Below are 20,722 nucleotides of genomic sequence, written 5' to 3'. Positions count from 1 at the left end.
GTAAACGTTGCAAACATGAGTTTATGGTCTCAATCTCTAGTTTCAAGTCTTCTTCAATACGGCATAATGTTCATTCTGTATGGTCCCATTTAGAGTAAAATAGACAATTGAGGCAGGATGTGGATTTGGGGCACCTTATGACCAAGTTCCCACCATGGCGACCTGTCAGGATAGAGGAGGCAGCAATGCGCATCCCTCCCCAGCTCCACGCCCTCATACAAATGTTGACCTTTTTTCATGACCAGCTATCACATTATTGGGTCACCAAGCCCAAGGAAGACATTCTTCTAAGCAGCCCGTATGCAATGCAATACATGCTTGTCGTGGAGTTCGCTAGTTTAAAGGGGGTAAGGAGAGCAAATCAACAAACTTCACAAAAGACTATTTTTAGCCACATCGCTGCTAGCTAATCTGTGTAAATGTTCACGCCGTCAGGTTCAAGCCTGTTATTAGATGTTGAGACGTAATGGAAGGTTGCCGTCATGGGTCTTATACTCATCTCTGAAACGCCTGGCATTCTGCCTGAAACTACAAACAATATATATATATATATATATATATATATATATATATATATATATATATATATATATATATATATATATATATATATATATATACACATATATATACACATATATATATATATATATATATACATATATATACATACATACATACATACATATACACACACACACACACACACACACACACACACACACACACACATTTAGAGCCTTTTCTCAAGTATATCCCACTGATATTAACCAACTATGCAAAAGGACTTCCAAGTCACTCTCTTTTTTGGCCTCAAGTCAAATAGACAAAAGCTTTTAGTATTATCTGCATTTCCAGTCATGAATTGCTGCATACAACAGAATTCTGATTCGGAGACAAATCAAACAATGTTCAAATGGATCTATCCGTTTATGTAGTATCCTCTTCTTTGATATACTCACTCATGGACGAAACTCAAGAAAGCATAAATGATGATATAGTTAATAAACTACTGCAGGGCTTACCATGCATACAAAAGATTGATTTAATTCAATCAATTTGGACAGAGCACTGATCCAAGCAAGTCATTTCCCTCTTAACTAATTTGCTTGGAAATGGCAGCCAATTTTAAACACTTGCTGGCGACTACACCAGCTACACCTGGCACAAGCCAGTGGTGTGTTGTTCGTGGCTATCCTATCATAGACACAAACCCTGTATGTAGCCTTGATTTATCGAATACAAAATACTTTAAAATATGCATTTCAAAAGTGTCTTTGTTGCAATAGTTAGCAATGGCCAAAACAGTTGGGAATCATACAGCAGCCACTTGATGGAGACCTTTTGAAATGTAGGGAATTTAAAATAAGTACCGGTAAAGACAACAAAACAAAATGTTTTACCCAAACTGAGTAACTACTGCAGTGACAAAATACAAATGATGTTTAACATAATACACTTAAGCTGCTGGAATTACTGACTTCATTCAAATATCATCAAGTGAGAAACAAGTGATTTTGAGGCCTTACCTCTGAATTTCTTGGGGGGGTTGTTGAGGTCACCTGTGTCTGGTTGTACCACACAGCGGTCATCCACAAGCCTGGGAACACAGCCACCATTGTGATGAGTCAATCACATGCAGCTTTAATAGACATTAACATTATAAACTGATTTTAGGAAGACAATGTCAGTAAGGCATTGAGTTTCTATCACGTTCATTTCAAGTAACTTTGTTCACAACAATGTATCAAAATAAAACATTGATAAACCATTATGATCACTATGTACCCATAAATCGTACACAGATGTTTGACGTGTCATAGGCATGAAGATCACAGGTGTATGAAACATTAACGGCTGCTTTTCATGTAAGTGGGTCAGTTCCAGGGTCCTGGTGTTGGCCCTCGCTTACTGGGACATCTAAATGGAACAGAGCCATTATTAACACTCGTGCTTTTCCTCAAGTCAAAATGTCAGCTGTGAAAAAGTTCAACTGGACATAGCACCTGCTTGATTTGATGAGGATTGTCAGCTCATTCGTAGCACATGAATAGCAGGATTAAGACACGTTTCGTGAACGATGAACATTTGGAGACACACTTCGCCATTTAAAAAGGGAACGTGTAAGTCGTTTTGTGCAGTAAATTGAATTTTTCCTTCTCATTGTGAAAGCGGAGTGCTGCAGACCTTTTCCAGGATCCCAAAGATAAACTGGAAAAGACATTTAACACCAGCACAGTGATTTAGGGCTATTTTTGTCATTGTAATTTGCTAATTTAATAGTGTGCACTTAAAGACGTTAGCAAGACCCGCCAATGAGTTGCTGCAGCACAGTATCAAGAGGCCGGTTTTGATGAGTTTTACTTTGTTTCTGTCAGTGTGTTTTAGTTAAAAAGGCAGTTAAGCCTGTCTTAGTTCAGCGTAAAGAGAAACTTGAATTCAAAAAAGGTATACAGTAAGTATATCTCCTTCATTAGCATTTTGTGCATTTATTTTGTTTATCACACGAAGCGGACTCGCCGCTGGTGCTGAATGCATCCTGCAAAAATAAGGCTATCTGGTGCTTAAAGTGAGTGGAGCGGGGATTAACAGGTTCCCTCTGCCCGGCAATTAATATTTTAAAGATTATGAAAGGAAGTATGCATGATGGGAGACAATGTAAATCAAGGACTGAGAGGATGAGGATAACGATTTCTGGACTGGCACCTGTTAGGGGTGTAAGAACATTTTGATTATAACACTAGAATATTAATAGCAATCGCGACGACTCTATCATGGTACGTATCGTATTGCCAATACACAGCACTAGTACCTTTAGAAACAAAAAGGTGCAACCACTGTGTTACTCCAATTAATATACAAATTATGTTGGTAAAACAAGTTTTGTTTTTTAAAATTAATAGCTCCATCATACTCAAGAACTCTGAGCAACCCCATGGGAATACTAGCGGATAGTAGAGCAGCACATGTAATGCAATTCAGTGGGAGGCTCTCGTGAGTCCAGTCAGTTACATCTTTTTATAGCTCATGCGGTACACTCTACACTGCAGGAGCACTGGTGATGAAGGAAGAAAAGCACATGGTGTGAGAGTGCTCCTCTATAGGAACCTGTATCACAACGATTGGCCAAGGTCCAAAAAGAACATGAGTTTAAAGGCTCATCCGTCTCCAAGGTCAAGAAGAAACCTCCTCTTGCATTCTGGGACACTGCAACGCGGCCGTATCCCGTCTCCCCAGCATCAAGGGGACGTTCCATCCTCTCTGAGGCGGCCGTGGTCCATGGGGCTGCAGCTGCCTCTCAGGGTCACATTCAGCGTGCTGGAAGCTAAAGAAACACCTAATACAACAAAGCTATTTATAGCCGCGTCATCTAAGCTCTTCTCTATAACGGCGAGTGGGTGGGGGGGGGGGGGGAATGATTACTAGGCATAACAACGCTTGACGGGAAATTGTGACAAACGAGTTCCGTCATAGTGGCAGTCTTCAATGACGCGCACGCATTTGTTGCCATGGCGGATGATGCGGAACACTGGACTGTGAGAGAGCGTGGTTTTCTGAGAACTGGGCGAGGAGGAGGGCTCTGCACGGCCTGTGGTGAGTGACAAGTAGAGGAATGACATGGCGAGAGGAGGAAGATTGTAGCACTTCAAAAAAAGAACAAAACACAAACAGCGTGTGGCTGGAAAACAGCAAGGAAAAAGACAAGCTTGACGCAGGAAAACTGAGTCTGACATGTCAGATATTCTCTCTCTCCCTCTCCCCTCCCTTTCTCTCTCCCCCTCTCCCTCGATACTGTGACTGTCGATAGCATGTCAAGATTTGCTAAAATTGCTCATAACGACATGCACGTTAGGGAGGAGGGAAGAAATCAAGCACCTTAGTAAATTGTGCTCAGCGTGCAGCAGGAAGAGAGTAGACGGGGAAATCTGAGGCCAGACTACCAACTGAGCACAGAACATCGAGGAAGTTTAAAAAAAAAAACGAGAATACGAGAGCAATGACTTAAACAGGATCCACCACTTCTCAAGGTATCTAGATTTGTCAGACAATGTTTTCTAGGGCGAATCGGTATTCTGCTCCTAGATAAAGACATAACCATAAGGTTATTAGGAAAATGGACATTTGACTAGATCCAATTTTCCCATTTATTAGCGGAGCGCAACGGCAAGAAGCACATGTATGTGGGATTCATTAACTTGAAACTTAAAGTTGAAAAGAAACACGGTTCATCCGGTTCAGCTGTGAAAGGCTCCAATTCTTCTTCTTCTTCTTCTTCTATACTCTGTACAGCAGTTAAGTATTTTTCCTACTTCTGTGTCATGCCAAACATCTGACCCACATGGGATTACAAGACACTGCTATTTTACAACACTTGCGTACGGTATGGAGCAGTCATCTGCGTTAAATATGACCTTCTTACTAATAAAATACACAAGACAGGGCCAAGAATGTTTTTAAATTTAATTACTGGGACAAATTACAGCAGAGAAAATTGGCTTGGCCTTTCATTTCAATGTTGAACCCCCCACCTCCAAAAAAAAAAGAAAGTCAGAAGTGCAATAGACGCCATGTGAAAAGAATGACCAACATAACAAGTTACAACACATTCAGTGCATTTGATATAAATGATTCATATGCGCTGAATGTGTCATTTTTTTACTATGGTCAAAATAAGCTTGAGTGAGGAGGTGACAAACCTTCATTTCCCTGTCTAGTTTAACTATTAATACAACTTTTGTTTCCCTTTATTTCTTTGTTGCCACAGAATTCATATCACTTATTATTCACCATCAAGTGGGGAGGAACAAATGGGTAACTCTTATGTTGACACTAACTGCCACCAACCAAACAGGGGCATTAAATCCATCCATTATACTCAGCCCATCAACTCAATAACGGCAATCATATGGATCATTACATGACTAACTGTGTGTACTTTGCAGCCCATGCCATTTTATAGATGTGTATTCTGCACAAGGGGCAATATAACCCAGCTCACCTGGAACCCTGTGGCGTGGAGGTGGAGAAAACATTAAAAAACAGACTTACCCTAAAGTGCTAATAAATCCATTGGTGGAGCCCTCCGCATACAGGGAACAAACATCCCCGATGTGGAGGAAACTGGACATCTTGTCCGACATGGCTCCTCAGGGTCGACTCCACCTGCAAAAGATTGACACCAAAGGGCTTTTAGAGCAGTCGCCCACATACTGCAGAGCTCAATCAAACCACACGTTTCACTCAGCTTGTCAATTAAGCGATTACCAGAAAAGTGAATTCACAGTAATGCATCTTGCAGCTCCACATTCCTGCACACGCAGGGTGTCTAGCCATCGCTGAATAAGTTGAGTTAGTTTTAAGACACACACACTTTGCTTCTGCTGCAGTGGGTGATTAGTTTGGGGCCAAAGTATAATTGTTTTGTTGTTGCTCGTCCTCAGAGCACCATACTGCTGTCAGATCATGAGTGACGATTTGCAAGTAGAGAAGTGACATTCAAATCACATCAACATTGGACATGAGGCTATAAAGATTTGTTCTTGTATGGATGTGGCCTGTGTGTTTGTGTAAGCATGGGTTCGATGCCTACATTGAGAAGACAAATACCATGACAGAGTTGTATGAGTTGATAAACTGCTCAAGAATTACAGCTTAAAAAGTGTGGACACGTGTGTGTGTGTGTGTGTGTGTGTGTGTGTGTGCGTGTTATTATATTAATTATAATAACTAATTCTATGCATTATTATTATAATGCATATAATTATTTAGGACTGAAACAATGGAGAGAGAAAAACAATCAACCTGCCAGGAACCCTAAGCTAAAATGTCTCTGTGCACCGTGCTATCGTTAGCCGTGTCACGCCAACAGCCTGCACATGAGCATCTTAAATGTAGGTCACCTTTTCTTCAGTCTGTGTCCAGCTTGAGAGCATGCACTGAACGAAGTTAGAGGGGCGGGCAACATGTTTTCTTTTAGTTTTTAGCTTAAAACTTGGTACAAGCATACAGTGTGCAGCTTTGGAACGACAAAAAAAAAACAAAAAAACTAATGTCTTGAAAAGGAGGAAAGCACACAATATGACACATGTGTCACACTGCATTTGACGTTCGTTTTCACAAAATATAGATTGGTCCGCGTGAAGTTGAAGGTCATATTTACCCAGGTTGAGATGTCCCCACGCCACTCCGTGCTTTACTGCGACACGAAGTGTGCGTTTTGTTCAATTTAGAGCCCGTTGCCACATGGGAAGTGAAGTGACCCGTCTTGTGACACACGCACACGGGCGCGCGCGCGCACACACACACACACACACACACACACACACACACACGCACGCACGCACACACACACACACCACACACATCTTCAGCTAGCTAAACTAAATATGTCAAGGCGCCTTCACTTTTCAACGCACGAGCTGCAGCAAAACAACAGCAACAAATACGCGCGTGGGCTACTTCCTTGACAGGGATGCTTACAGCTCAGTTGAGACAATGAACAACGCTCGAGCCGCAAAACTACAGACGGATGAGGACTTTTACCTGGCAGAAATTAAAGCAGGCGTCAACGACAGAGAGGGAGAGAGAGAAGTGCGTGAACGAAGTGGGTCAGCACAGGATAATTTCCACAGCGCTATCCTCGGTTAAGTCCATGGTGGTGAAACTCCAGGTAAGAGCAGGCTGAGCGGCGTTATCTCTGACAGCTGAATGCGTCCTCGGCAACAATCCGCTTCTTACCTCCTCCACATGTCACAGTGGAAACGCCCCTTTTCGTTACTATTTATATTGCAGCGCAGCTTTCTGGGTAATGTCGTTCTTCAGGGTTTTTTTTTTTTTTTTTAAAGAAAAGGCTTTCACATGCAGCGCTTTCAACTGGTATCTGATACTCCAACTTGATATAAATGAGCTTGCTTTATTTGATCATTTACAATTTTAATTAAAAAATATATATATTTATTTATTTATTTTATCTTGACTGCTGGCCTTATTCAATTCAAATCAATTCAATTAGCATACTTTCTTCTTCCCTGACAGAGCACACATCTCAATAAAACACATGTGACAAAATTATACAATATAAATTGCGTTTTGTTCTTCTCAGGTGACTAGTATCATTACAAAACTAGTAACTAGGAATAGTCATAGTACTATAAGCAATAACCACAGTGGTGTACTCATACAGACAGATTTTGACAACTATGGATTGCCATGAAATTATGTATACAGATAATCATGCTCCCCAGAGGACGAGTCCCATTGTCTAAGGCGATGCACTAACGTCGGTTCCATGTATTCTGATGGATATCTCTACATCACCTAGATTGATTGTCACAAAATACTGCTTTATCGTGCTGTGACTGCAGGGATCTTTATATTGCCATCATCAGCTCAAAGTTTCCATGGGTCATAATACTTTATCGTCATTGTAATTTATTTATGATCAATCAGTATGGTACCGATTTAAATTGTGCACCTAGACACACAAACTAAGATGTTTGTCATCCATTGTGACCATGTTAGCCTGTGGAAGATAGCATACATCAACGCAACACTGTGCCTAAGTTCAGAGCATTTAGTGTGGCTGTCAGCTCTTGGTCTTGTTTGAACCCCCAGTAGCTGATACTTGACTGATCAAATAGAAAACTCCCCAGCTCCGTTAGATCGAGACCATCATGTCCGCTACCATCTCCTTGAGGCGCATCACATGTTGCAGACTGCTGTGAAGCTGCCTCTGAATGATCGAATCTGTGTGACTGGAGTATTTTTTTGTTGTCAATGTCTGCAGTTGTTCACTTATATAGAATGTCAAATACAGAAGCACACATACTGCCCATACAAATAGGGAACTCGTGCTGTGCGTGTCAAAGTGTGAAAGGACGTGAGATAAAGACATCAGTTGTTTGTGTGCAGCCTCCTGTCAAAAAACACTGACTTGACCAACGGCGGTCAGATTTGCCGGTTTGTGACGAGGACAAGCCTGTTTGTTTAGTTGAGGCCATGTTTGTTGTATATTTTTTCTGCTTTTGTTTACCTTCTTTTCTTTTTTTTTTACCATACTCTTACAGAGTATTGCTAATGGAGCACCAGGTTTCCAAGTTTGTATCATAAGCGTTTGGAAACCTCAGCCTCACAACTTTGAGTGATCTGGTTTATTCGGAGTTGACCCATTAAAATCCCACAGTGACATCTTCAGCTACTAGAATTGGAACACACTGGTGGAAGGAAAAATTCAGAATTATCATTGTACGATACTATGAACTCATAAATAACTTGCCATGTGCTGAAGACAAAGTGTAGGCTGACCGCCCTTACAGGAATCCAAGAGTAGTTCTTCTAAAACATGGACGAGGCTCACCTCCAATTTAAAGCCTGCACATGGTAGGAGGTTGCATTTGAAATTGTGTAAAAGCTTAATTATTCCTAATCATTCCTAATTGCAAGCTGAATGAGAGAGAGATGGGGGAGGGTAAAGGAAGAGAAAGAGCACTTTCATCCCTAAAATGGGCTGAGTGGCATTATGAGCTGTTAATTTGGTTTCTTAGCTACAGACTCTAAGAGGGCCGATAAGAGGGGAGTAAGTGAAGCCTACAAAAGTGTTCCTTACCATAAAAGTGCTTCTCCCCTTTTTCCACATTCCACATCTGCTTGTCATCGGGCATAGCAAGGTCTTTGAGATGTAAATTATTGCAGATTGCTATGTTATATATAGTCTGAGGCTAAACAAAAAAACACTTTAATGTGCTACATTCCCGGTGTTGACATAAAACCACGGCTCTAATATGATGAAGGGGAAAAAATATTATTCATGCGACACCACTCTCCGTTCTGCCTGCCTCTAAAGGGTTCTGCAATCTGTCAACAAATTATATCAAAAGAGCATTAAAATAAGTAAAACAAACATACGATAAGCCACTCTCTTTTTTTCGAGTCATTATTGTTGTGAAGAGAAGAATGAAGGAAAAGCGCTCCGTCTCGGAGCATCATTCTAAATGCGATGATGTCAAAGTCACAACATCACGATGTCTACGAGAATAACCTTTTACTCCACTGAAAGTATTTCCAGGCTTTGGATAAATTGAAGTGAAGTTGAATGCAGATCACTGAGTACTCAGTTGTCATGGATACAGTGTACAGATGACTGGCTACCATTCTACCAAGGAGCAAAACATAAAAAAATGGTTTGTATACATAAATACAACTATACACAACTACTGCTGTGTCTGTGGATTGCAGCTGTGGCTTGAAGAAAACACAACGCTCCCCGCCCCAAAATATTTCGGGTCGTTACAGCACCTTCACCGAACGTGAAGAGCTTGTCTGCTGCCAGAAGGCTTCCCCAACACAATGCGTGACCGCGACAGATTGGTTGCTTCGTTTTCTTCCCCCAAAGAAATACAGCAAGGGTCATGAAAAGGCCGACTGACTTAAAAGGCAAGGGCCGGCTTTTCTGCACTGAATTAACGCATAACTAACGAACGAGTGAATACGCCATCTGCACGCCCGGAAATGAACCAGCGGCGGACGGACGACAACAATGCAGCTGCCATCCCGCGTGGGTGCACAGATTGCGAGATTCGTCATTGTGCATGTGTTAGAGTATTGTCGTGTGCAGATCCAGGCCTTCCCAGAGCGCCGATGAGTGGGCACAATGGTTGGTAGTTCTCTTGTCTGAGGCTCCCATCGTCCTGTGTGTGGGCCATTTAATCCTGGCATTCATCAGAAATGTCAAGAGCATCCATCAGGAACACAGAGTCTTCTGTGTTTTCTTTATTCCCCTTTGGAAGCAATATTAAAGTCTCGATTTCCCATCATGACTTTGTTAAGAGGAGAGATGGGTGTGGGGCGGCTCTGTAACTCTATGAACAACATGGCGGCCCTTAAACTGTGGCTCTGGATCTGGGACAGTGAACCACCGAAGACAATTATGCCACTGGGAGGGAGCGCCATAGATAATGGCTTATTAGCGATTTCAAGCTAAATGTGGAATATCTTTCAACCGATAGCCACATATATTCGACACAGATTGTTCCACTTGGCAATTTAGGCTCTATTATTGGCGCTCCGACAAAAGGAAGAATGACTCAAGGCTTGAAAACAACAGTCTATTATCCCCTCTCGCCCTCTTTCTCTCTCTGTGTCTGCCAGCCCTGTTTGAGCCTGTGACGTAAGCGCAGACTGCACATCACCTCCCTGGAGGGCCGGGTCAGTCGCAAGCTTAAAGCGGTTTACCATACATCAGGTATCTTCTCCTTTTGCAGACTGCAGGCAACGATGAGATAAGAAAACAGTTAAGGCTTTTTTTGTGTTCCTCCTTTTTTTTTTACTTTAACTTGCCTGCAACAGATATTGGAACAGTACCCTGGTATAAGGTAGAAATCTACCTCCCTAAAAATAAAAGACAATTATGCTGGCGTAATGGCCTGCGTATTCCCAATGGAAATAGTATGATTAGACCAGCTGCAGAAATATTCTAATTAGGCCTTGTGGTTTTATGGTAGAACTTGTTACCAGTGTAGAAATAATACAAGTTCCAATTGGACCGTGTATGCCACTCTGCGTGAAGAAGTTTATTGATAATAAGTGTTAATGGTGACATTTCGTGTGTGCACTATTCATAAGCACTGTGCACAAGGAGGAGGATCACTCCATCGCATATCCTCTTGGTTACGGCATAATCAACATGCCAGACCATATACAAATGAGAGAGGGGGGAACTAGAAGCTAGTAGACTTCCCGTTTGAGCTAATCCCACCGAAGGAGAGTGACTGTGGTTGTTGGAGGTCACCTGTTTAACCTGCAGAACATGATCTGTAAGCTGCTTGAACGGCACGTAATCCATTAGGATCAGCAGGGTTGGACTCCTCGTCTCACTTTCACTACACTTCACCATAACCTACCTGGTTATCTAAATCACTTTTTTTTGCAGACAAGTACGAAATAGGACATATACAACGTGAAGAAACTGAATATGCATAATTGTCTTGATTAACTTTTTTTGCACCCATCATTACCAGGTTCTGAAGAAAATTATAGCGTATACTCATTCTTACCTGTGTTTCCCTTTTATTGACACCTTCTTAATTCCACTCTGCCACTTTCAAGCACACTGCAGACTGCTACTGTGCACTCCAAAACTGCTTAGTTAAGAATAAGTGTGCTGTACATAGAAGGATATGCATGTAGTGTGTGTGCGTGTGTGTGTGTGTGTGTTTGTGTGTCTGATCGGTGGTGAGGGCAGCTGTGGAGGTGGATGCTTCTTGGGCTCCAGAACTTCCTGCTGAGCCCGCTGCAGATGTTATGGGCCAAATATAACTAAACATCTGTGATGGGAGGAGCCAGTTTGATCCCTCCCCCCCACCCCCATAAAACCCATTGACATCCCCTTCCTCTAACACTGAAGTGAAGTTGCAAAATGCAACTACTCCATGAGAAAGCCTGTCGGAACAGGATAGGTTTCAGTAACTACAGGTTCCAAGACCAATTAAAAATGTGCTGTTTAATCTGTTCAATACAACAGAAACAGGAATAGGTCATTCAAAACAGCAAGTACTGCTTGGTAAAACCCCCCCAAAAAAACATTTTATACATTCACAACAAAGTCAAATAGGACTTTAAAATGCTTTGCCAACTGAGACCCAGCAGATAGCTGCCGTTTTTTCAATTTCTATTTTTTTTTCTCGACTTGGCTGCAGGATTCAAGACACATCTGCTCCCTCATCAGAGAGCTGCTCTATTTCTGAACAAATGGACCGCCGGTTGTAATTTCTCCACCGGTCACTCATCCTGAAATAGTGGCTCCTTTATCGATGTGATGCTTCTCATGAAAGTGTATCTTTGTATCTTTTGTCCTTTCAAGCTTCACTTGGCGAGACATTCAGGCAGAAGTCTTATGAGCCGAAATCAAAGTGGGGCCCGGATTAAACAAACAATATATAAAAGGAGTCAATTTGTGAGCTTTAAAAAAAGGTGCTGACCTTTGGACGATGTCAGGTTAGCCGTTTCCAGTCTTTAACATGCTCAGATAAGCTAAAGGAATGATGGCTTTCGCCTCAAATTTGACAGACAGACATGAGAGCGGTATCAATCCTCTCATCTAATCATCCTGAGGCAACCAGTAGAGTGAGACCTCAAGCATTAAACTACAAACGTGTTGGAAATAACGTCCGTTGCCCACAGAGGCTAAATGGTTGTCAGACCAGATATGCCGATGAGTTCCAAGATTGCAATGAGGTCTGTCAAAAGGAGGCCAGAATTAAAAAATTTTTTGCATGAAACACCATGTGGCAATATTTCTGGGTGTTCATTTAAGCTGCAATTGAAACCACCAGGATGTCTTTTTCTGAGATGCAAGACTCTCAAAATACGACGCTCAGGCACTTCAAGGCATCACTGACACTTGCTTGTTTTTGTGCGGAGGGACCGCGGAGCGGGTTCGACGGGGAGGCACACCTCATGTGATTAACTACCGGTTGCTAGGTGACCATCCTGGAAAGGAGCCATTCATTTACAGCCCGGCTCTCTCCGACAGTCAGGATCTGAGAACAGCCTTCGTTGCACCTCCGAACCAACCGCTGCTGTCCAAATCACCTCCTGCACGCATAGTCGGTTGCCATAGGGATCTCAGGGACATCTGACTCACAATTGCCACGAGTCGTGCGTTTTCTCACACTCGTAGTAGGACCGCGCGATCTGATTTGTGACCAAAGGCAAAACAACCGGGGCCACACATTGAAAGGATTCATGGTTGCCTCTTGTTTTCAATTGATAGATCTGTAGGTACCCTTGCACACAAGATTTAGATGATGGCGGAGAGAGAAACCGTGACCCAGAACATTCTATACTTTGGTTTGAGAAAAGCCTAGGTGTTGCCCTAGTTTTCCCCAAAGCCACAGAGAACATCCTTTTTTTCCCCTGATAATTTCATCTATTCTAAATATATATTTCCTACAGATGCTCTGGCTGTTCTTTCTCTCCGATTAAAAAGTACAAACATGAGAATTGGATCAGTCTAGTCATCGAACTCTCGGCAAGACAGAGAATAAGTGCATTTGTCATACTATTCCATTTCAATAGAGTTGTTGAATTCCTGAGCGTAGAACTCATCATGTACAATGCATAGAAGAGCCCATTTAAAAAGAAAAAAAAACAACAACAAAAAAACTCAGGTAACCCTCGTGGAGGCAAGAAAAGTAGGCCAAAATAACAACCTGCGCCATTCGCCTCCACACCAGATGACACAAAAAAAAACAATAAACTTGACAGTAGTCTCCGATTCGGGTCTCTCTCAGGCCCACTGTGGCTGCAGCACTGGTCCCAATTCTGGATGAAACACGGTCTCCATCCTCATTAACCCAGATGTGGGTATTAATAAGATGAAAGCAGGTCTAGACTAGAAACGGGGCAGATTGAGCGGAGCAAGTCCTGGTTTCAGAATGGTCACACTGAAGTGGGACACCTTCGCCCCTCCTTCGTCAAGTTTCTATATTTAAAAAATACCCCGCGGCCCTTTTTAATTGGTCCCACCTCTCTTGAGGTTTGAGAGAAATGAGAAGCTGAGAATATCTACAAGAAGAAGCTGCATTGATTGAAGATAGACGAGAAATGTCAAGTTGATGGAAACATATTAAAGTCATTTCTTTAACTGAGCATTTCAGTGTCATCTTCTTATTGCAAAACGCTTCGGCAACTGTGAAGGTGTCGTGATCAATTCTGTAGCCATGTGTGTAGCTTTTGAAAGACACCTATTGAACATCCCTCCTTCGATCTCCGTCAGTGCAAATGATATTTCGGGCTCCTTCTGGATTTGGTGTGAGAAACGGGATTTAAAATGTGCCAGGACACGATGACAGCCGCAAGACTGTAAATATGGTGGGAAACGTCTTACACAGAGCAAACATCCCCTGGTGGATGGAAAGAACTGTACAAAAACAGACAGGAAGGTTTACTTTAAAACCCCTGTTTTAGATTTCCCCGCATCGCCTTACATTGAGTGGGAGACAGCGACGCATCGGGAGACACCGGCGGGACCAAACAGGACGCGCTGACGGGCTCATGACACGACTCATTGTGTTAACGGAGCCATCAACCAGTTGCATTGTGGAAACTGAAAAACAGACAGAATTAAGTGGAGATAGTTTTAATAGAAAGTATTTTTTGGACACATCCACCTCTTGACATTCAGATAAAAACCTAAAAACGTGATGTAAGATGGAGTGTCGTTCATTCCCGGTTGATAATAGATAAATCCAATGGAAGAAACTGAATACAGTTGGTGGCACCGCAGTGGCACTCTTTCCTCTGGAGTCCATCTGTCCGACTGGCCTGTATGTCGGCGTCCCTTTGGGTGGACAGCAGCTCGACGGGGAGTTGGTTACTGTATCCCCCCGTGTAGTCAAACGTCAGCTCCTCCTGCGCGTCAATGTTCCGCCCGGCAAACAGCGCCAGCCGAGGAACCACGGAGTGCACGCGGACCGGCTGCATGAACAGGTTGGGCTGGCAGGAGTGGTTGAGGAAGCGGCCTACGTTCCCCACCGCGGCGGGGTCCACGAATGTCTCGGCGACGGGGCCTGCGCCCGCGTGCTCCCTCACGGCGATGATGTAGTTGTTTTCCCCGGCTCTCTGGGCGAGCTGTCGCCGCCTGGCCTCCTCGAGGCCGATCACCTCTCCGGCGTACTCGCACACAAACGTCCCATGTGGGATTGCCTCCAGCGCTCGCACTCCCCAGCCCTTGTTCCCGGTGCTGTACACCTCCAGCCGGAGCCTTAACCCTCCCTGCACCACCCGGTTGGAGCAGGCCTCGCTGCAGGCGCAGAGGGCGTTGCACTCGAACACAGGCGAGCAGTAACCAGAATCCGTCGGGCTGAGGTTCAGCAGCGCGCCAGCGCCATCGTACGCAGGGCCACGTGTCCGCGGGCAGGGGCAGTTCTCAGTGCAGCAGGAGTGGGAACGGCAGGAGCATCCAGGAAGGGTGACTTCACTGGGGTCAGTGGTGCACCCTGGTCCCTGAATGTTATCTGGGGAATACTGAAGAGTGACAACAAAGAGCAGTTAAAGTTTACATTTTGGAACTGGGAAATAACAAAAAAATGTCTATCAAATATCAAAAGTTTCTGACAATCATTAAGTCAATTTTGCAGGCTCCAGCTTCTACATTGTGAGGTTCTGCTACTTGTTTATTTTTCTTGTGTCATAGTTGTGGAATGTTTTCCAGGTAAAACAAAACCAACTTAAACAACCACATCACCACATGCAAGTTTCTACTCACACTTTTAGCGGTGAAGATAAAGTCCATGTGCATGGGAAGTTTAACATTTTAACGGACCATTAACATTCTTTTTAAAGCAGTCAGAACAGTCTTATAGAGCATCGTGAGCAAAAAGTGTTAACTAGGACAGAACTGCAGGACTAATAAAGGACTATCTTATTTTATTTGATCTGTATTGTCGTCAGAGGATGTGTCTGTAATGATTTGCTGTCATCTGCTGGTAAAACAGTGCATTTCATTTGATAGAATTTCATCGCCTGCAGGTTGGTTTGTTATTGCCATAACCAGAGGTTTTCTGGGACAAAGCCTAAACAGGAGATTATTATTTCAACATGGTCACCTGTTATATTATATCATATGTTTCCACACACACACACACTAGTCAATTATGTCTTTAATTGCAATGCATTTATGACAATCCTAGGCTACAACACTGAGGCTATAGTGACAATAACAATATTACTAATAATATTACTACAATGAACTATGGCTGGATTCCCCTTTGCTACAGTTTCTGGTTGCTGTTATTACACATGCACATGTAACACCTGTGAGAAGAACTGTCAGCGTCAACTTGGCTTGTTGTTTGAAATGTGTTATACACAGACGTAGGTCATTTGAATTGCAGCAAGATAATTCATCCAGAGAGAGAGAGAGAGAGAGAGAGAGAGAGAGAGAGAGAGAGAGAGAGAGAGAGAGAGAGAGAGAGAGAGAGAGAGAGAGAGAGAGAGAGAGAGACATGCTACACGGAACTAAATATTACCTGAAATTTGGGAAACGTCGTGGCGGCGGAAGTGGGCTCAATTAAAACCGGAACATCCTCGAGGCAGTTGCTCAAATCCACACGTCTGTCGATACTCATATCCGAAGTTACTGTTTTGTTTACATGAAACAGCGGCTGGTCAACTGGGATGTGCAACAAAAAAAAGAAGAAAAACACACCAAGAAGCTGTAACTTCCGGTAGTTTAACGTCACGCTAGCTCCCTCTAGAGGCGCGTCTGTGTTATTACACCCCTCTAATTATGAACCGCGTGGTCTGGCCATCTGGTGTCACTCAGGACAAAATGGGCAGCAGCAGCTCATTAAAGACAAATACAGCCCAGCACGAGATGCTTGTTTCATCTCGACTACTGGGAGGACGAAGCTGGAGAGCATTCGAAACGATACGAGTGATCTCACAGTAACTTTATTCTGTTTTCTTTTATAGGCCCGAGCAGCGTTACAGCATTCAAAAGGGTATTCAGACAACTGCATCATGCGGCCTGAAGATGGCAGGACTAGTTAGGCAAAACGCTGGTACTCCTCCTGTGAAGACACAATTGAAATGAGAGAGAGATAGATCGTTTTGATCAATAGACAGTATCATTTAAAACAAATGGCAAACACTTGAAATTGCATTAAAGTGGATGCAATGTGGTATCCTCTTAGAAGGCTATACCTAAGTCTTCCTTATTGACGAAGCCCTCTTTCACGCTTCTTTTCTCAAGAAGGAGCACATTAAATGCCAGAGAGCATATTCCGACAACCCACATGGGCAAACAAAATTGAAACATTGGCCATGTGATGCTGTGGATTCATAGAAACCCAGACTAAAAAACAAAGACATGAAAAGTGAAGATTCAAGTCCTTTTCACACTGAAGTTCAGTTCCACAATTCAGCTGTGTGTGTTGAACTGTGGCGTCTATACGGTCAGATGACTCCTGACTGGTGTTCAGTTATTTGAGCGCTGAATGTTCTCCAGAGTGGAGAATGAATAGTCATCTCGTCACTTTTTATTCTTCACAGGGAGACACTGAACGCTATGTCGAGTGTGTTTCCATGTAACCTTTCTATGGTGTTTATTCTCTGGTGGCCATCTGAGGCAGATGTAGGGGAGGTCACATTGTCAGCTGGCATTTTTCAGGCTGCACACAAGTGACCAAGGATTTTCCTTTGATAAGCATCCCTCATCTTTGTCCTTGGGCAACATTAGCGCTGTCAGTTGTTTGTCCTGCGGCTGAGTTTCTCCTTATGCATACTGAATCTCAAGCTCAAGAAAATGATACGAGTATTTGACAAAGAGCTTGATTGACAGTTCGCTCGACAGATTTGACAACAACAGAGGTTGTTGCTGGAAGGAATGTGGGCTTCATTACTCAACTGTTGTGCTCCATTATGAGATATACAAAGAAGAAAAAAAGCTTTCAAAATACACGACAGTGCAAATTAGTTTGAATGCTAATACACTAAAGAGATTGCACAAATGTATAATGTGAGGTACTGCTGAGGCTGACAGGAATGTGTTTGTTTTATCTAATCAAAGAGTAGTGGAATAATTCAAATGTTGACCTAATGGTGGCGTTAGTTGATAACTCAGGGGATCGTCAAAATTATTACTTATCTTATACCAGATTTCATAGCAATCGCACCCACAAGTGTCAATCTCATGTTGCTGCTATAGAGGAAAAGTCAGGGAATGACCTATTCCAATTAACTTTCATGATTTAAAACAATCAACACACACAAAAGATTCTAAGACAACTCCCAGAACGGACAATGGCGTGGTAGCGACCTGCCATTCACAAATGCCCTAAAGCAATGGTTCTCAACTGGTCTGGCTGTGAGACCCACCATCACCAATAAATGAAGAGCCGCGACCCAAATCGAGGAACATTTTCAACTTCTCAAATTTATTTAATGAACAGATGGTGCAGTTTGAACCTGAGATGGTACAGAATATGTATGCCGACACAAAAACAAGTTTAATGATAAACCAAAACGACCAGCTGGTGGCGACGCTAGAGAGGGAACTGTTCCCTTTTACGCTCAATTAGCTGCATTTTAATAAAAAAATTAAAGTGCATCTTCAGGACACAAGGTATTACAACATACATAATACACTTTTTTTAAACAGACTCAAGTAGTTTTTAAAAAGACTCAAATGACCTAACTTTAACTGAGAATACTCACTCACTGAATCTATGACAAACACTTCACTATGGAAAAAGTCAGTGTCTTGAGGAGCAGCTTTTCCGCAAACTCAAAAGAAATTAAACAAAAAGTGCAATTCAAAAGGATTCATTTACAAAATTAACTTTTCTTGTGATTACCTTATCAGTAATACTGAAAAACATTGTGCTTTACAGAAAGTTACGCAGCACCTGAGTCTGGAGGAATTTCTAATGGGAGAATGTTTTTTTTGCTCTTGGCAAGACTCTCAAAGTCTGGACTTGATAAGGCCACTCTGAGGTCATAGTAGTGAGTAGTGAGGTCATGCTCAATGTCCAGTCTATTTCCGTTTTTAGTCTTCAGCTGAACCAGAGCTAGCAGGGCTTTTACTGGGAAGGATACTCGCTGATCACGCTGCTTCACCACAACTGGGAGAGGCTTACCTCCCGGGAATTTCTTTTTCAGCTTGCGGTCACATGACAGCTCCACCAGCTGACTCTCTTCGTTGCTTGGCAACGTGACGCTTTCTATGTCGATTCCAAAACGGGTCACGTATCCAGTCGTCATCCCTCTGCTTCTCGGGAAAGTAATCATTAAACCGCTCCAGAGGATTATTCAGATGCGTCGTGATTCTTTTCTCCATTACATTCTTGACAGGCATTGGGAAACATTACTCTTTTTTTTTGTCATGCTGTTCAAAAATGTTGTTCCCCCTGCTCTGCATAGACAGATTTAATGTGTTTAATTGTTCAAACACATCAGCGATGTCTGCAAAAGGTGACTTGTTCTGGACAAGAAAGGCTGCGATTTCAGCTCGTAGTTCATAAAAACAGGACAGTACCTTTCCAGCGTACCTCGGCATGATAAAACACCTGTACATGCTCACTACCAAGATCTTGGCACGGTTTTTGAAAAACATTGGGTGTTCTTTGCACTTCACTCGGATGACATCTTTTAATGTTCCATAAAGCACTGGGACCATATCCTTTGCTGCCAGGGCCTCGCCAAAAAAAACAATGGTGCCAAGTTGCATTCGGAGCTTTCTAAAGAATTCTCCTCACGACCCCCCCGAATTTTTTCCCGTCATGCAGGCAGCGCCATCAGTTGTGATACCGACGCACATGTCCCAGCTGAGGCCCAAGTACAAGTCCACGGAGCTGAACATGTCCTTGGGAGCTCTCTTGTTCCTGTAAGTCCCCGTCCCACACATGTTTCACGTAAACGAGTAACACTGCTTTATTTGTTATGTCTGTAGATTCGTCCATTTGTAATGCAAAATGACCATTTGCCTTAATTCGAGCTGTGGTCTGTTCTTTGATGTCATGTCTTCAATTCGCCTTTTCTAGTGTCATTTGACAGCTTCCTGCTTGCTTGTGCCAGAACCTCGCTGCACAAAACACACTGAGGTTTGTGTCCTCTTTTGTCCTCAATATAAGAAACCCCATATCTTATGTTTCATACTGACTTTTCGCCATGTTTGATTAGAAAACTATTTTTATGCGGGTGACGGTGTTCTTCTATGCTGTAAAATGGCGGGGGTGCGTTAAGATTAAAAATATATATATATTTAAAATTAGCATTGATTAAAAAATCCTTTAAAAATATTTATTTAATACATTTTCAATAAAATATCAGTTCATAAGCTGAATTTTATATTCAATTTCATTATCCTAAAAAACCCAGAGTCTCCCCCATATCAGGATGGTTTGACCCAACCTGGCACACGCCACCTGTCGTCACCTGTCAATCACTGCCGCCTTGAAAAACTCAAACAATGAGTGGCTGAAACGTAGCAGCAATGTTGCTGAAAACAAGTGCAAAACTAGTCGAAACCAGAGCTGTGTGAATAGAAGTGTGAATAGACGATACTCTGCTGCATTTTTTAGCTTGTTTCTTTTATTTAATTAAATAGTTTTTGCCCAGGCACACCCGTTGAGAATCACTGCCCTTTATTATCTATTTTACTCTGAATGAGATCATAATTTAGTAAATGAACATCATGCTGCAGTAAAGAAGACTTGTAACTAGCAATTGAGACCAAAACTCATGTTCACAATGTTTAGTGAGGTAATAAATCAAGTGAGAATTAAAGTAATTTTCTTATAGACTTCAATGCAATGTGACTTCTTTTTGCAACCAGAGGAATCGACCCTCGATGGCCGTTAGAAAGAAATGCAAGTTTAAGGCACTCCCACATTGGTTTCACATTGCCGACCCGGAGGTTGTCGCCTAATCAGACTTTAGTTCATACATGCTCCAATTTATAGTATTGTAGTAGTAGTAAATATTGAAAAATACATCTATTGAGATTTTTTGTGAAACCTAATTTTAAAGAAACTTACAAAAAAACACATTTTCAAATGGGCTCAGAGCATGAAACCATTCCACCCACAAATTATTGTGTTCATTAATTTCTCTGGGCCTTTAATTAAGGCCTAAATGCTAATTCTGATGAGTGCATTCTAAAGGATTTGGTGAAAGAGTTGCATAATCTGCCTCGTGTGCCCCCCTATTTTAGAGCAGTGAT

At 42.5% G+C, this 20,722-nt stretch overlaps 2 protein-coding genes across 5 annotated transcripts in view; both read right to left on the bottom strand.

Annotated features, from left to right (window-relative positions):
* Positions 1 to 6,739, bottom strand: part of itpr1b (inositol 1,4,5-trisphosphate receptor, type 1b) — a 75,143-nt gene extending 68,404 nt beyond the window's left edge. For 2 of the 4 annotated variants that reach the window (XM_034531915.1, XM_034531916.1), the window contains exons 1-3: positions 6,544 to 6,739; positions 5,050 to 5,163; positions 1,530 to 1,600 (exon numbers count right to left, since the gene is read on the bottom strand). In XM_034531915.1, coding sequence (XP_034387806.1) covers positions 1,530 to 1,600; positions 5,050 to 5,141 — 163 coding nt within the window. In that variant the 5' untranslated portion in view covers positions 5,142 to 5,163; positions 6,544 to 6,739. The remainder of the gene's footprint in view (positions 1 to 1,529; positions 1,601 to 5,049; positions 5,164 to 6,543) is intronic. The other 2 variants (XM_034531913.1, XM_034531914.1) reach the window with 1 other exon arrangement.
* Positions 6,740 to 14,121: 7,382 nt separating this feature from the next.
* Positions 14,122 to 16,201, bottom strand: setmar (SET domain and mariner transposase fusion gene). The gene is made up of 2 exons (XM_034533946.1): positions 16,029 to 16,201; positions 14,122 to 15,024 (listed from the first exon to the last, which is right to left on the bottom strand). The coding sequence occupies exons 1-2, from the start codon at positions 16,125 to 16,127 to the stop codon at positions 14,221 to 14,223; spliced, it is 903 nt and encodes a 300-aa protein (XP_034389837.1). The 5' UTR covers positions 16,128 to 16,201; the 3' UTR covers positions 14,122 to 14,220.
* Positions 16,202 to 20,722: the final 4,521 nt, after the last annotated feature.

Source organism: Cyclopterus lumpus, chromosome 5 (assembly GCF_009769545.1).
Source record: "Cyclopterus lumpus isolate fCycLum1 chromosome 5, fCycLum1.pri, whole genome shotgun sequence".
In the NCBI taxonomy this organism is placed as follows: domain Eukaryota; kingdom Metazoa; phylum Chordata; class Actinopteri; order Perciformes; family Cyclopteridae; genus Cyclopterus; species Cyclopterus lumpus.
This window is presented reverse-complemented; position numbering and strand designations above follow the sequence as displayed.

Coding starts and splice junctions, on each gene's coding strand:
- setmar (XM_034533946.1), bottom strand. CDS start 16,127: ATGAGTATCGACAGACGTGTGGATTTGAGCAACTGCCTCGAGGATGTT. Junction 15,025..16,028: donor CGACGTTTCCCAAATTTCAG/GTAATATTTAGT, acceptor GTCACTCTTCAG/TATTCCCCAGATAACATTCA.